General features: G+C 59.6%; 1 protein-coding gene and 1 long non-coding RNA gene across 2 annotated transcripts; both read right to left on the bottom strand.

Moving 5' to 3' along the window:
- Positions 1-5,073: 5,073 nt before the first annotated feature.
- KPTN (kaptin, actin binding protein) lies at positions 5,074-12,028 on the bottom strand. Its single transcript, XM_047077742.1, has 12 exons — positions 11,800-12,028; positions 11,387-11,469; positions 11,180-11,264; positions 11,032-11,086; positions 9,683-9,758; positions 9,480-9,553; positions 9,061-9,170; positions 8,904-8,981; positions 8,194-8,269; positions 7,372-7,507; positions 7,099-7,281; positions 5,074-5,511 (listed from the first exon to the last, which is right to left on the bottom strand). Exons 1-12 carry the CDS (start codon positions 12,020-12,022, stop codon positions 5,380-5,382), a joined length of 1,311 nt encoding a protein of 436 aa, XP_046933698.1. The 5' UTR covers positions 12,023-12,028; the 3' UTR covers positions 5,074-5,379.
- A 1,034-nt stretch (positions 12,029-13,062) lies between these two features.
- Positions 13,063-14,846, bottom strand: LOC124510970 (uncharacterized). Its single transcript, XR_006961786.1, has 3 exons — positions 14,445-14,846; positions 14,028-14,134; positions 13,063-13,150 (listed from the first exon to the last, which is right to left on the bottom strand). It is a non-coding gene; the product is annotated as an uncharacterized LOC124510970 (long non-coding RNA).
- Positions 14,847-14,975: the final 129 nt, after the last annotated feature.

Genomic DNA, 14,975 nt, shown 5'->3' with positions numbered 1-14,975 from the left:
TGGAAGTTCTTCTCCGAGTCTAACCCACAGCCTGCCCCCAAAACACGCCCACGTACTCAAGGGCTGGGAGCCGGCTCCTCTGGGGGAGGGAGGCAGAATGTTGGCAGAACATCCCTGAGGAGTGTGTGTGTGTGTGTGTGTGTGTGTGTGGGCGGGGAGAGGGGGGATTCTTAAAGGGCCACCGCCCAATAGCCCCCTCAGCAAGGCCCCTAATGATACATCTAATTAGCAGCCCCCTAATTAGCAACAACTTAGGCATAATTACAAACCCACCAGGATCCAAAGCAAAGACTCACGCTCTCTTCTCCCTCCCTTCTCCCCGGCTTCCAGGAGAAACGAGGGCCACCTGGGAGTCAGGAATTCATCTCAAGCATCTAACTCCCTCTCTCATGGGAGGGCCAAGGCCTGGAAAGTGCCCCCTCACATCTAACCACCTGTCCCTCCTGCTGCGGTCCTCAAGGGAGGCCAGAGCCAGCCAACGTGGGGGGGGGTTCTCACGCCTGCCCTCCTTCCCAGGGGATGGGCAAAGCATCCTGGCTCAATCCCTTTTCCTGCAAAACCTGAGGCCTTAGGGGAGTTGGGGGGGGGGGCGGTCAGGAAGAGAAAGCACGAGATAAATATTTGTGAAATGAATGACCAAGAGGTCTGAGCCCTGTCGCTGGGGACAGCTGGACTTTCTCTGCTAAAGGCGCCTGTCTCTGCCTCTCTTCGTCCACCAGCAGCCCTGAAACCTAATCTGGGTTTAGAATCCGGGGGCAAAAGGATCAGGTTGAGGCCAGGGTAGGAGTCCGGAGGGCAGATGATGGCATCTCCCGATGTCCCCCCACCCTCGTGGGCAGGTGCCCAGCTGGGCCAGTGGTGAGCGCCCCGGTTCTGCCTCACATGCCTCTCGGGGTCTCAGACACCTCCTGTCTAGGGCGGGATTGCAAGTGTAAGGGAAGGGGGTCCAGTCTGGCCTTGCCGGGTGGGACCCCCTCCCTCCCTCCCTCACATTGGCGAGTGAGGTCGTGGTTCCTGGTTGTGCTTGGTGGGGCCAGGGCTTGCCCGCCGCGCTCCTCGGAGAGACTTCAGAGGTGGGGACCCGAGCTTCTAAACACACCCACTTCCTGCTCCTGGGTGAACCGTGTCCCAGCCTGGGGGTCACACATAGTCTCAGTGCTCAGGGCTACCACGCACGGATGGGTAAACCGAGGTCCGGAGGGAGAAGAGAGCTTGGCCAGGTCAGGCAGCTTCCGCTCCGGGGCAGGGGAGGACGGAAAGTCAAGGCATGGGACTCCGAACGAGGTGCTCCTTTGAACCCACCGGGCCCCACGTGGGTACTCGAGGACCTCACCCCATCACAGCGGGGGCTGCTGCGGCTGGGCTCACACCTCTCCCCTGTCACTCACTCTCGCCCACCTTTCTGGGTCCCCTTCCCCCCCAGGAAAGAGGAGGATGTATTGGCCAGGGACTTCCAGACTCAGAGGGGCCCTCCGGGAGCCCCCGGGGGATGGGGATCCACCCCCACGGGGGATGGGTCTGAGGCTGGTCTGCCCTGAGGAGCGATGGAGGTAAGGCTGCAGAAAGGACCGGCCTGATCCGCCCCAGGACGTAGTGCTGTGCCTGGCGGAGGAAAAGCGCTCAGCAACTGTCAAAAGGATGGATGAGGCAAGCGATGAACTGGACAACCGGCAGACAAGGTACAGAAGTCAGACTGCAGGCAGGACCGTCCAGTCTACCAGAAGAGGGAGGAGAGGAGCTCTGTCCTCAGGGGAGGGACGGGCACAAGCCTGCCGAGAGGATGGGCGGGAGCTGGGCAGAAGGGAGAGGAGTTCGGGGGACTCCTTGGCTTCTGGGGGAGCCCACTCTGCAGGGGGTGGGGATCTTCTTCCTCCAGGTCTCCCCCTTGCCAGGGGCGGGGACAGAGGTGTGTAGGAGGAGAGTGAACCCGCTACCAGGGAAGAGAGAGAGACAGAGAAACAGAGACCGCATACCTACAGACAGAGATGGAGAGGAGAGGGGCAGGGGAGAGAGAGAGAGAGAATGAGAGAGTGTATGTGTGTGTGTGTGAGAGAGAGAGAGAGAGAGACCCGCAGAGACAGGAGAGTCGGAGACACCGGGGAGCAGAGACAGGAGGGAGAGAGAGACACAGACAGATGGCGAAAGAGGAAGGCAGAGAGAAAGAAACCAAGGACTTAGAGACAGAGCCCCCGAAAGACACAGAACAGACCCAGGCACAGAGGGACACAGAGGGACGGAGGCGGGAGTGAGGGACTGACAGACAGAGACACAGGGGAAGGGACTCAGAGAGGCAGCCAGACTCTGCAGGACAGGACCCCCGAGAGATGTGGAGAGACAGACGAGACCCAGACGCAGGAAGGCGGGGGCGGAGGGAGAGAACACGAAGGGGGGCTGCCCCAGACGGGCTGGGGTGTTCTCGCTCCCTCCGTACCCAGGAGGCACCCCCTCCCCAGCCGGCCAGGCTCCCTGGGACCCAGGAGGGGCTGAGGATGTTGGCTGCTGGCGGTGCCTCCACCCCACAGAGGGGACCCGGTATCCCCGCCCGGAATATGCAGCCCCCCACCCCCCATAAACGAGCTCAGGGAAGAGCGGCTCCTGGCTCCTCACATGTCCCCCTCCACCCGCCTGGGGCAATACCGTCCTTCCTCCACGCTCCCCCCCTCCCAGAACTGGGGGTCTCTTACCTGCAGCTACAGCCTGGACTAGGTCCCCCTAGCACTGGGCTGGCGGTGGTGGGCGCCTCCGCCCGACAGAGAGGGAAAGAGAGAGAGACAGACAGACAGAGAGAGAGAGAGAGAAGCTGGAGACTGAGAGGGAGAGCCGGGGAGGAGGGGAGGGAGAGGGGATAGAAGGAGGAGAGGAAGAGGGGGGAGGGACACGGGGGAGGGGGAGTCAGGAGAGAGGGAGGAGGAGGGACGGGGGAGAGTGCTGGGAGGGAGGAGGAGCCGGAGAGGGAGGGGAGGAGGAGGAGGCGGGGAGAAGGGAGGCAGGCGACAGGCGGGGGAGGCTTGGGGAGGGGCCTGGAGAGAGGAGGTTGGGGGGAGCCCAAGCCTCCCACCCACCCTGCAGGTTCAGCACTACAGGCAGGGGACAGCGGCAGACGCGTGCGTGTGTGTGTGTGTGTGTGTGTGTGTGTGTGTGTGTGTGTGAGTGTGTGCGGTAGGTGGGGTGCCGAGGGTCATTCACAAGCATCCTTGCCCTCCCCAACACACACTGATCCGTACAAGGGCCGAAGAGGCAAAAAAAACAGCTACAAATAGTTACAGGCTCACAGAACCCGGGAGGGGGGGGGGAGGGCAAGAATGTTTAGCCAGAGTGAGATCCAAATTCACATGCTGCGCCTGCTGACATATAACCTCGCAAAGCAAGCCGGCAACAACCACAAAGGCACACCCATCAATAATAGTAACAGCAGCTGCCATTCAAAGTGCCCCTTCCACGGTCCGCGCGGTGTTGCAAATTTTCTCGTTAAGTGATTGCCCTGCCTTGACACCGCTAGTCCTCCTAACAGCCCTGCGAAGTCGCTGCGGCCGGCCTCGGTTTGCAGATGGGGAAACTGAGGCACAGAGCGGCCAAGCATGGCTCCAGGCTCCAACACCCTTAAGCCACCACACGGCGCGCTGCCCCGCGCTGAGGAGCAAGTAAGAAGTCAGAAAGGAAACCGCAAAGGACCAGGCGAGCGTCCCAGGCTCCTGCGGGCACAAAATCGCGAGTGCTGAAGGGGGCACACAGGGGCGCACACGCCTCACAGACCCCTGCCATCACGAACTACGCTCACTTCGATTCCATACCGCGGTCCACTCCTGCCCAGGACGGGAGGGGATGGCAGCTCTCCGCCTCGGCAGGCGGGCAGCAGACCTCGCTCCTGCCAGCGATCGGTGCCCACCGCCAGTCCAGGCTGGACACCCCTTGGGCAGGCTGCCAGGGGACGAGGGAGCCAACGCAGCTCCTGGCCGTTTCCCACGCTTGGGCCTGGGTTCTGGGAGACGGCGAGAGCGGCCAAGAGCCGGTGGGGCTCCTGCCTCCTAAAAACCCACCCGGTGGCTTGGGTCTTCACGGCCGGCGTGGGTGGTCAGACTGTTGGGTGGGCTTCCGTGGTAGGAGGTGGTACGGATGGCCGGGACTGTGGTGCCTGCCCCTGGGGCCCCAGGAAGCGGGAGTCCCACCCAAACCCTGCCACGGGGAGGAAAGGGCCCACCCTCCCCACCAGCCCGGATCCCCCTCAGGAATCATTCCCCAACCGTCCTGCCCCAGAGTCTATTCCTGGCCTGCAGTGGGGGAGGGCAAGAGCTCTTCCGGTCCGGCCCTCTGCTGGTCCCCGAGATCCAGGTCCCTGACTCCCCCACCTTGCTGTAGAAGGCGACACAGGAGGGGCGATTCATACAGCCGGCAGAGCGGTGGCCAGGGAAGTCAGCACCCCTCCGCCTCAAACTCCCTGGTCCCTGGATCTCCAGGGCTTTTCAATCGCGTCTAACCTTTGTCCTTTCCAACATGGCAAGCCCCAGGTCTTTGCCTCCTGGGTCTCATCTCAGGGGATCTAAACTCACTTGCTTTCTGCTGGGGAGGTCTAACCACAGTCATTTGTGAGGGTCCAACCTCAGCATTATTCATCCGGGGGCGGGGGGCGTCTAGCCTCAAACCCTCTGCTGCAGTGTGACCATAGCTTCCCCACAATAGTCCTTCCCCCCATATCCTTTCCTCTGAGGCTTAAGCTCTGTATTTTCCCACCAGGGTCTAACCTGACCCAGAGCTCTCCACTTGGGTCTAACCTCAGACCCGGGGCTCTCCCCTGGGGTCCAACCTCAGTCCTTTCTGTCGGATTCTACAGTCTTTTCCACGTTGGTTTCACTCCAGCCTTTATGACAGGGCCTCGTTTCTAACCTCCAACTCCGTTCTCTGAGGTCTACAGCGTGATCTCCCTTCGGTCGCACTTCTAGGTCTAACCTTGGCCTTTTCTCTCCCCATATTCCCCTCCCTCCGTTCCTCCAGCACCCAACGCGGAGCCTGGCACACAGCAGGCACTCGCCAACCTCTTGCCAGAACAAAAGAAAGAGAATGAAGGCAACTCAAAAGTCTGGTTCTTCCGGACATATAAATAATCACTGGCTGACCAACTCTCATTTGGGGCAGAAGAGGGGCAGGAGTTGGGGGGGGGGATCACCCCGTTTCCAAATGGGGACACTGAGGCACAGAGAAGGAGTGTGTCAGCCGGGCTCACAGGGCACAACGGGGCACACCAGAGCAGGAACCCACAGCTCTGCCACTGGGGGATTGTGGGGAGACCATCCTCTCCTTCACGATGCTTCCCCACCACGAATGGCTGGAGGTGACGGCCCCAGTGAACCACACCAGCGTCTGGGGCGGGCAGTGGGTAGGAGCTCAGGAGCCTGGGGTCTCAGCAGGCTCTGGACCCACCCCGTCCCCAGGCCTCTGTGACTGACGTCGTCTCCTCTGCTCCACTTGATGCCGAAGCCGGGTCAGGACCAGCTCCGAGGCCTGGACCAGGCTGTGCTGTGGGGGACAGGAGGAGGGCAGGGCTGAGACCGGGCAGCCAGGGTGCAGGTTAGATGACTCGGGGTGGTGTGGAGGAGACAATCCCACAGGCCCGGAGCTCGGCTGCGGCGGGAGGCCGGAGCGCAGACCAGCCGGTGGGGTGGGGGGGGACAGGTCCCTGTGAAGGGGTGAAGGTCAGACCCAGGGGGACGGCCTTCAGTGAAGTCCCAGTGGGAAGAACAAAGACGGCACCCAATCGTACGGGTCTGAGGTTAGGACTCGGAAAGGACAGGGGAGGACCAGAACATGGGAGACAGACCGCCCTGAATGGGAGGTGAGGCCGAGGTTAGACCACAGTGGGGGAGACTGAGGCGAGACCTTGCCAACAAAGAGTAGGCCAAAGAGTAGGACAGAGAAAGAACCAACCAAAGGGAAAAAGACAGCAATGTGGCATCACCTGAGGGACAGAGTGCGACCCTGGCTGGAGCGTCTGAGGCTAGACCCTGGCAGAAAGGGCAGAAGAGATTACTTCTCTTCTGACGACATGGCCTGAATGAGGGATGAGGCCTTGGTGAAGGGATGGTCAGACCACAGGGAAGGAAGTCCTTTCTCCCACAGTCGGACCACAGCCTCTTCCACTGGGATCAATCCTACGCCCTTTCCATTAGGGTCTAACCCGCGACCTCTCCGCCGGGGTCCAACGGTTCCCCTTTCTTCTGAGGTCAAACCTAGACCATTCCATTGAGGCACAGACGGTAGGAAAAGACCCAAGCAAAGAGCAGAGGAGGCGGTATGGTTAGCTTCCGGGAGAAAGAACCCAGGCTAGACCATACAGAGACGGTCTTGGAGGCAGACCGGAGATACGGCCAAGGCAAGCACCACACTGGAAGCCAAAGGCAGACCGCAGCCTGAGAGGTGGGGGGGGGGGGGGGAGCCACAGGGAAAAGGCTGGAGGGGAGACTGCATTAGTTGCAGGTGAAACGGAATGGGGGGGTTCCGGGTTGGACCTCGGACCATTGAACGGTTGGCGACTAGACCCCAACAGGGGTTACAGCAGTTAGGCCGCCATGGCGGGGGTCAAAGTACAGCCCAAGGCCGGACAACAGACCAAAGCTCAAGGCCCTGACCACAACAGAAAGTTCCGAGGTTAGGCCAAAGTGGAAAGGTCCAAGGTTAGACGTTGGTGGAAAGCCGGAGGCTGGCTGCGGGAGGCCCGGAGGGGAGGCTACGGGACGAGGGTAGGAAACGTCGTTCGGGAGTCAGAACGCGACAGCAAGGGGGAGGTCAGACCACAGCCGGAGCGCAGCCGGCTGCACACAGAGGAGAGGGCGAGGCAGTGAGGAGAGCGGGCCCTGCGGGAGGGCAGAGGTTAGATCACTGGGCAGGGGGGTGGGGGCAGATCTGGGTGAGGCCACAGCGAAGGGACAGAGTCAGACAAAGCACGAGGAACCGAGGGCTGAAGTCAGGAGGCTGAGGACGGGCTGGGGCTGACAGATGCCATGTCGGAACCCCCTTTGCCATGATGGTGGCGGCTGAGCAAACACCCCCACCCCAGGCGCCGCTGCAAGGGGCCCCCCCCCCCCCCGACCTGAGGAGCCCAGCTACCTGCAGGATGTGCACGCCCTTCAGGGAGACCACAGCGAGCTCCCGCAGCCCGTCCCCGGTCAGGTCCACGTGTGCCAGCGCCAGCAGTGGGCTGGAGAAGTCTCTCTGCCACAGTAGGCAGAATCCCCTCTCGGCCTCGGGGAGCCCGGACTCCGGGCCGAAGTACTTGTAACAGAGGAGCTCCTGTGCAGGGGGGCGAGGGGTTAGGACCGCGCGGGGAGGCGGGGCGGCGGGAGGGGGCTGGGGGCGGCAGCCCCACCCCTCCGGTCCCACCTGTCCGTAGGTGGCCACCAGGACTTCGGGCCGCCCGTCCAGATCTACATCGGTGACCAGGCCACAGAGGACGCTGTCAAACTGGTCACTGCCGGGCAGGAGAAGCTGGTCCTCAAGGCCCCGGCTCAGCAGGTCCCTGAGGGTCACGGAGGCGGTGGGGGGACCGCGGTCACACCACGGCGCCTGCCGCCCTTGGCCCACGCCGCTCCCCTGCTCAGGTCTGGACACACCGCTCCTCCTCGGCACCCTCGTCTCCGAGCCGGACGTCTTCACGTCCGTCGGACTGCTCACGCAGACTGTCAACCGGTATGGACGCCCATCTCTGTCCCCTGGAGGCGGGGCCATCTCCCTCCCGAACGGAAACCCACTTTATCCCTTCTGGTGACACCCTGGCCTCCGGTCCGGACACCCACATCGCGTCCCTGGAGCCTGGGAGCTGGGTTCCAGCTCGGACATCAGGTGAGCCACCGCTGGCTAGCACCGCGTCGGCGGCTCAAAATCCGCCACAGCGGGAGTAAGTTACACCCCAGAAGCTGGCAAACGCTACAAGTCAGGGCTTCCTCACCCAACGAGCCCGCGGTTAAACGTCTGCCAACACGCTCGTCCAGGCGGAGCAGACATCTGTGTTCCCGTCCCAAGGCTTCGATGGATCCGCTACGAGTTCTAGACCCAAACACTCGCACTCCCCCTCCCTGGGGCACGATCACCTTTACCTGCCCAGCCCTGGACAACCTCACCCGAGGGGGCTTCCTCCTGAGAACGACCGGGTGCGGGAGCGGGAGGTCAGGCCGCCCCTGTGAGTCTGCCGTGCGGGCCGCTCACCGATATACCACGGCTGGTTCCAACATGCTGGCCACGAGCACGCTGTACTCTTCCCGCTGTGGCCGGTCCTGGGTCTCTGGAGACGGGACACGCGTGGGGCGGGGCCTGAGGGCACAGGCTCCAGGCTCCTCCTCGCCATCCCTCCTCCCCTGCCCCACCGCTCTGAAAGAGGAGGGAGACCCTACCTTCGCCGTGCTATGAAGGGAAGCTTCGCGGTTAGACAAGACGATGGGAGGAACAGGTGTGAGACCAGAGAGGGAGGGAGACGAGTAAGGAACGACCCGAGGGGCGGAAGGCAGCCCGCAGGGGTCAGGGGAACGGAGCCATCAGAGAAGGGCAGGCCACAGCAAGAGAAACAGAGCAACAGGCAGGAGAGGGGAGCCTGGGTTGGGGGGGGCAGCGCTGAGTCCCCAGGAAAAGCTTGGGGGCAGACAGCAGCAAGAGACAGAGTGAGGAGGCCAGAGAGGGGGATCAGAGGAAGTCACAATGTGAGGGCTGACGGTTAGACGAAAGGAAAAGCAGAAGGTCAACTCCAGGGTAAAGGGCGCAGATTAGAATCCAGGGGCAAGTGGCTGAGATGAATGTGAGGGCACAGAGGGGAGGGAGGGAGCATGGGAGGGATGGGCAGGAGCTGGACGCTCCGGGAGAGGGGTGTGAATCTGGGAGTGGGGAGCTGAGTCTGCAGGGTCGCCCCCCACCCCAGAGCTCACCCTCGGGGGCTGAGAGGCTGAACACGATCACCCGGGAGATGGGGCCGTCCTGCAGGATCGTCCATGTCTGCAGAACCTCTGTGTGTGGCGTGAGGAGTCAGGGCCCCGCCCTGCCCACCCACCCCGCCCCCTGCCCGGCCCCCATCCCGCCCATCACCTTGCCTTCGCTGGTCCACGTGGGCAACTCGGACATAACCGCTCTGACAACCCAGAGCGGAGAGTCGCCGGGATGTGCCGGGGAGATTGTGGACATCAAGCCAGAGGGCGCTGGTGGGTGGGCAGGTGGCCGGAGGGGCCGGAGGGCGTCATCAGGTACCGGCCCCACATTCTGCCTCCCCAGGAGCCTCCGCCCCCTTCCTGTCGCCCTGGGGCCCCACTGGGCCTGATTTCTCTCTGGGATCACCACTCGCCATCGACTTCATGTGTATGGGCGGAGTTTTCTGAACTCCCCTCCCCTGCCCAGTTTCTCTGAGGTCATCTCTGTCTCTACCGTCCCTGAGGGCTTTGCCACCACTTGATTTCTCGGAGGCCGCCTCCCCCCGGGGCCCCGCTGGCCTCTTTCGGGGGCTCTCTTACCTACTGGTCAGATTCGTGAGCTCTGGGAAGAGGTTTTCCACGGGATGTTCTTCAAACTGATGCAGCCCCTCGTTCTGGGGGAACGAAGACCGACCCCCCTGACTTGAAACGTGTCGGTGGCCAGTCTCACACGCAGACCCCGCACCAGCCCATGGCAGCCCGAGAGAGCAGGGCTTTGCCTGCCACACCTCCCTCTGCCTCACCTCCTTGTAGAGATGAATGGCCGGGTCATTCCCACTCAGGAGAAACACTGTGTCCAGCTGGTTCCCGACCTGGACCCTGAAAGCAAAGAAGTCTAGAACCCCTGTGACGTAGAGTCCACGTACAGAATTTTCCAACCTGAGAATCACAGAAACCTTCTGTTTCTAGAGCCCTTCCTTGCCTGCTGGAGTCCTCATTCTGGACGTGGGTTCAGGAATGGAACGTGGAGAGCTCTAGAAAGGATCGCAGAAACCCAGAACGCTAGAAACTCTTTAATCTAGAACTCCAGTGTTCCCCAAGTTCTGTTTCCTGTCTCCTTTGAAATACCAGAACTTTTAGAAATTGCCACGGTGGATGTTCCGACTCGTAAAATGGCGCAACATCCGAATCCTAGAATCCAGAACATCAGTGTCTAGAATTCTCACCTGTTAAGACCAGAAGTTGGCAAACTATGACCTTCTGACCAAATCCAACTTACCGATTTTTGTAAATAAAGTTGTACTGGAGCACAGCCACACCGTTCATCGACATAGTGTCGATGGCTGCCTTCTTCCTACAATGGCGGACTTGAGTTGTTATGATAAAGACCGGCCCTTAGCAGAAAAACTTTGCCAAGGGCTGTGCTAGACCACCGATGTCCTAGAATGGAATCTGGAGCTCTAGACTGGAATTCTCATATTTTGGGGTTCTAGAACCTCATATCCTAGATGGTCTGTATTCCACCTCCTTGAAATACGAGACTATGAAACAGAAGAACGACTTTATCATCACGAAATCTCTGAATTGCCAAACAGCAGAGCTTTCAGATCTTGGAATCTCAGAGCTTACGACTCCAGAAAACTTCGCCCCTCTGGGTCCTTGAGTGTCCAAGTCGAGAACCCCAGAACCTGAGCGTTCTAGATGTCTAGGACACAGGTGCTCAATTAGCGCTCAGAGGATCTAAACAGCGACCTTAAAAGCACCGTGCTCTAAAGAACAAAACGAGAGGGGCGCCTGGGTGGCTCAGTCAGTTGAGCGTCCGACTTTGGCTCAGGTCAGGATCTCACAGTTTGTGAGTTCGAGCCCCGTGTCGGGCTCTGTGCTGACAGCTCAGAGCCTGGAGCCTGTTTCAGATTCTGTGTCTCTCTCTCCGCCCCTTCCCCGCTCATGCTGTGTCTCTCAAAAATGAATAAACATTTAAAAAATTGTAAAAAAAAAAGAACAAAACGAGAGTCTGACACTCTTCTGGTAGGTTTGCTGCCTCGTTTGCTGCAGCCTCCCCCCCTACACACACACACACACACACACACACACACACACTCTCTCTCTCTCTCTCTCTCTCTCTATTGTAATACACTTGTGGCTTACATACTCTGCATGGCACAGCTGGAAAGGAGTGAACTGGAGTTCCAGGTTCAGGCAGCTCTCTGTAAGGGGAGCACACGCAAATAGACACCGGGGACCTGACAGGTCCCCCCTCCCATCTTCCCCATCCCTCCTTCCCCGGAGCCCACACTTACGGGCAATGGAGTCAAGATTGTACTCAGAGCCAGGCTCATAGTCGCAGTAAATGTTAAGGAACGGGCTGCCCTTGTCCCCTGAATCCTGGGATGGGAAACTGGCCTCAGGAAAGAGGAGCGGCACCAAGGGGCATCTGGGTGAGACTCAGGGGGATCCGCCGTGCGTGTAAGGAGAAGGGAATGGGTAGGTGGAGGGAGGCTGGATACCTTGATGAACGTGATCCCCACAACCAGGCCCCGCTTTGGGGGCGACTTGTTGAAGGTGTCGATGGAGACGATCTCCGCGTCCACTGGGAGGGGACAGTTCAAAGTTCGCGTTTCAGGCAATCTTCTGACCCCTCGACCCCCCATCATGGCGACCCCTGACCTCTAGTAATCGCTAATCTCCGACCATCTCTGCAATTATCATTACTTCTGGCTCCATGTGAGTCCTGATCATCATTTAACCACGGTACGAGGAATCCTGAACCCTAACCACTGACGCCAATGCCTCCTGATCATCAGCCTTCACCCCTTTCAATCACCCGGATCCCATTCTCCCATCATGGGGACCCAGCTCAGGGCCTCAGAAGCCTTCTCAACACCACTTTCCACCCCCTCGACCCCATGGCGCCACGCACCGGGAATATAGTTGAACTGCAGCTCCTTGGCCACGGGCCGGATTTTCTGTCGGAGGTCCTGGTAGCGGAAGCCCAGCACCTTGCCTTTAAGGGTGGCGGCCAGCAGCTCCCCGCGCCCGCCCGCGCCGCCCGCCAGCCCGTACACGTTGCTCTGCGACGAGAAGCGCGTGAAGCTATCCTCGCGCAGCGGGCAAGGCCCTGCGGCCACGGCCGCCTCCCCCATCACGCCCCTCCACCACTCGCCCCGGCAGCGCCCGCCGCCGCCCGCCCTACCCCACCCCACCCACCGCTCCCGAAGCGACCCGGACGGCCGGGTGCTCGCCCGTCGCGCAGACTGATGACGTAGAGCAGCTGGCGTCGTTGCCCTTTACCAAGATGGCCACCCGTCGGGCTGCCAGGGCTTCCCAGAAGACCCCACCCCCATCCCCCCCATCGCGCCTGCGCGCTCCTCCCCGCTCCTTTTCGGAGTCCCGGAGAGGGGCCTGCTGGCTGATTGTGGCCTGAAGCTGGGAGGTGGTGGCCCTCGCTGTGGGTTGTGTGGCAGGTAGAACAATAAGAATCATACAACTCAATATAGTCCGTACGTGCCACGAACTGTTCTAAGCGCTTTGGCTCTGTCGATTGGTTTGAAACCCACGAACAGGCTGGAATCCAGACGCAGGAGGTCATTTTGTCTAAGATCACACAGCTTCGCTAACAAGTAGAGTCCAAACAAGACTGTCCCAGAGTTCTTTTAATCACGTTACCTTTAAAATGGTGAAATGCATGCTTAGCCAAGGAAAAAGGATCTGGCCTTCTGTCCTGGCACCTCTTTTATTGAATACCTTTCTGCTAGTCATGCTGGCCCAGATGATCTCTGAATGCTGACAACCACCCCGCTATGGTTAACCCGCGTTCATCGACTCAGCGTTTATGTGCTGGGACACAGTAAGTGCGCGATAACGCTTAAGTGAGCATAGTAAGTGCTCATTTATCTCAATGAATCCTTGCAACCCCGCCAAGAAGTTGCTTCTCCCAGTGTGTAGAGGATGAAATTGTGGCCCTGAGATGCTAGAAAGTGGTGGAGACTGGACCTTAACCAGGTGTTTCTGACTGTGGGGTCTTCAAGGGGTTCCTATGTGGGGTTTTTTTGGTCCCTAGAAGGGCATCAGGGGTTTGGGCACTCTGTATACACCAGAAAATCACTTCCAGCAGACATGAGTTGTCCAACTGTTGTGGCCACATTGAGTAAACTTGTCACCACCACCCCACCCTGCAGAAACGTGCCTGCGTGTGCGCGGATGCACGCGGACTGCAAGATCCGTGAAGGTGGTGACTGGATCTCCCTTGGTCACAGTTAGATCCCCAGCACCTGGACCACAAGTCCGGACATAAAGTAAGCATTCAGTAAATATGTGTTAAAAATCCATAAACTCTGTGCCAGGCCCTTTGCCAAGCACAGAGGACAACTTTTTTTGTTTTGGTTTTTTTTGAGAGAGGAAGAGAGCAGGAGTAGGAGAGGGGCAGAGAGGGAGGGAGAGAGGGAGAATCCCAAGCAGGCTCCACACTCAGCGAGGAGCCCGATGCAGAGCTTGATCCCGCGACCCTGAGATCATGACCTGAGCCAAAATCAAGAGTTGGATGCTCAACCGAGCCACCCAGGCTCCCCAACGAGGACTTGTTACAAAGGAAATGTAAGAGGAAAGTGCTCAAAGGCACATAGGATCTGGAGGGTGGTGAAGAGGGGCTTCATGTCCGCTCCAGACTTTGGGATGTGGGGAGTTGGGGAGTAAAACCTCCAGGAGGGCAGGGTCTGGATATGTGGCTAATGCTGTATTTCCAGGGTTTAGACCAGGCATGGCACACGGTAGGTGCTTAGTAAATACTTGCTGAGTAGAATGTGGGGTCTAATTCTGCTTCTGAACAATGTTTTCTTCAGGCTTCTGTCTCACGTGGTAACCTCTAAACTACATTCACTTAATATCTGTTGAGTGAATGATGGAAGCTATAGGTTTGAAAGGAAAGAATTGTCCTGCTTAATGGTTTCCACCTCTAGCGGCGAATTTGAATCGGCTGTGGAATTTTCAGGAAAAAACAAAAACCCCCAGAAGAGTGGAGAACTTCAACCAAATCCCAGTCTATTGTGCTGTGACCCAAGCCTGTGTACTTTTAATGATTTTCAGCACAGCCAGGGTTGAGACTCTCTGTTTAGGTCACTGACGGCAGAAACAGATTCGGGCGCCACTTACCTTCAGCCTGTGCCCACGGCAGACATCAGCAATCGATCTCAGCTCTCAGGAATCTTAGAACTGAGTTCTAGGCAGCCATCATCAGTCCACTGGAGCTGTGGGAGGAGCTGAAGGGGACAGGAGCAGGGCAGGGTGTCATGGTCCACGCTCTCTTGACACCATGAACCTGAACCTTTCTTGAACTTCTTCCAGGCCGTCGTCTGGAGCACCTCTTTGAGGGTGGGTCTCCACCTGGGTCTCCCGGGCAGGCCCGCCTCTGCATCCTGTCCCCCGACCCCCCACTCACTTCCTGACATCCCATGGTATGGTGGCTCTGTGTGTCGTGAGCCTCCTCCAGCTTTGTGTCCCCCTCCCCGCCCCCCAGCCAGGAGGGCCCAGCCCCGTGCCTGGGGCAGTGGAGGCCATCAGACTGCTCACCAACACACATGCCTACATCGTGGGGTGTGGACGAGGCAGGTGGTCCTGACCAAGCTTTCCGAGGCCACTCCTGTGGTTCCTTCCGATACCCGCTTGGTCGTCCTCATGCCCTGCCCACCTAAGTCGTCTCCTCCCTTTTCTTGTGAGCTCAGCGGGCCCCAACAGATGCCACCGGGGCTTTCAACCCTCCTTTCAGGGCAACATGGACACGAGGGGAAGCCGAGAGGTTCGGTGGGCCTCTCCCACCCTCACTGCTGCCCTTGTTGCCTTCCATCCCTCCAGCCAGATGAGGCTGACGCGGCCCCCCACTGTCCCAGGGGAGGAAACCGAGGCCCACAGAACCCGGAGAACGTTGGCTCGAGGCAGGTGCGCCCAGAATGCCAAGCCCGCGGCTCCTCCCTGAGCCCAGGATCCCGGTCACACTCACCCTCTTCTTCCCCACAGAGTGTGCCCAGAGCCCAGGGTGGGGACCAGGTGGGAAGGGAGACAGGACACCAGCCCCGGAGACACAACGGGGCAGCAGAGGTGAGG

This window comes from Lynx rufus, unplaced genomic scaffold, assembly GCF_022079265.1.
Source record: "Lynx rufus isolate CCGP_SWC_20201006 ecotype Redwood Valley unplaced genomic scaffold, mLynRuf1.p SCAF_16, whole genome shotgun sequence".
Classification (NCBI taxonomy): Eukaryota; Metazoa; Chordata; class Mammalia; order Carnivora; family Felidae; genus Lynx; species Lynx rufus.
Note: the sequence above shows the minus strand (reverse complement) of the source record. Positions and strands in the feature narration are given on the sequence as shown.

Bases quoted from the DNA above. Each gene is read 5' to 3' on its own strand.
- KPTN (XM_047077742.1), bottom strand. From the start codon at position 12,022: ATGGGGGAGGCGGCCGTGGCCGCAGGGCCTTGCCCGCTGCGCGAGGAT. The intron at 8,270-8,903 runs GTGAGCTCTGGG...TCCCGTCTCCAG, and splicing joins CAGCCTCTCAGCCCCCGAGG to AGACCCAGGACCGGCCACAG. The intron at 5,512-7,098 runs GTAGCTGGGCTC...TGTCCCCCACAG, and splicing joins AGGGCGTGCACATCCTGCAG to CACAGCCTGGTCCAGGCCTC.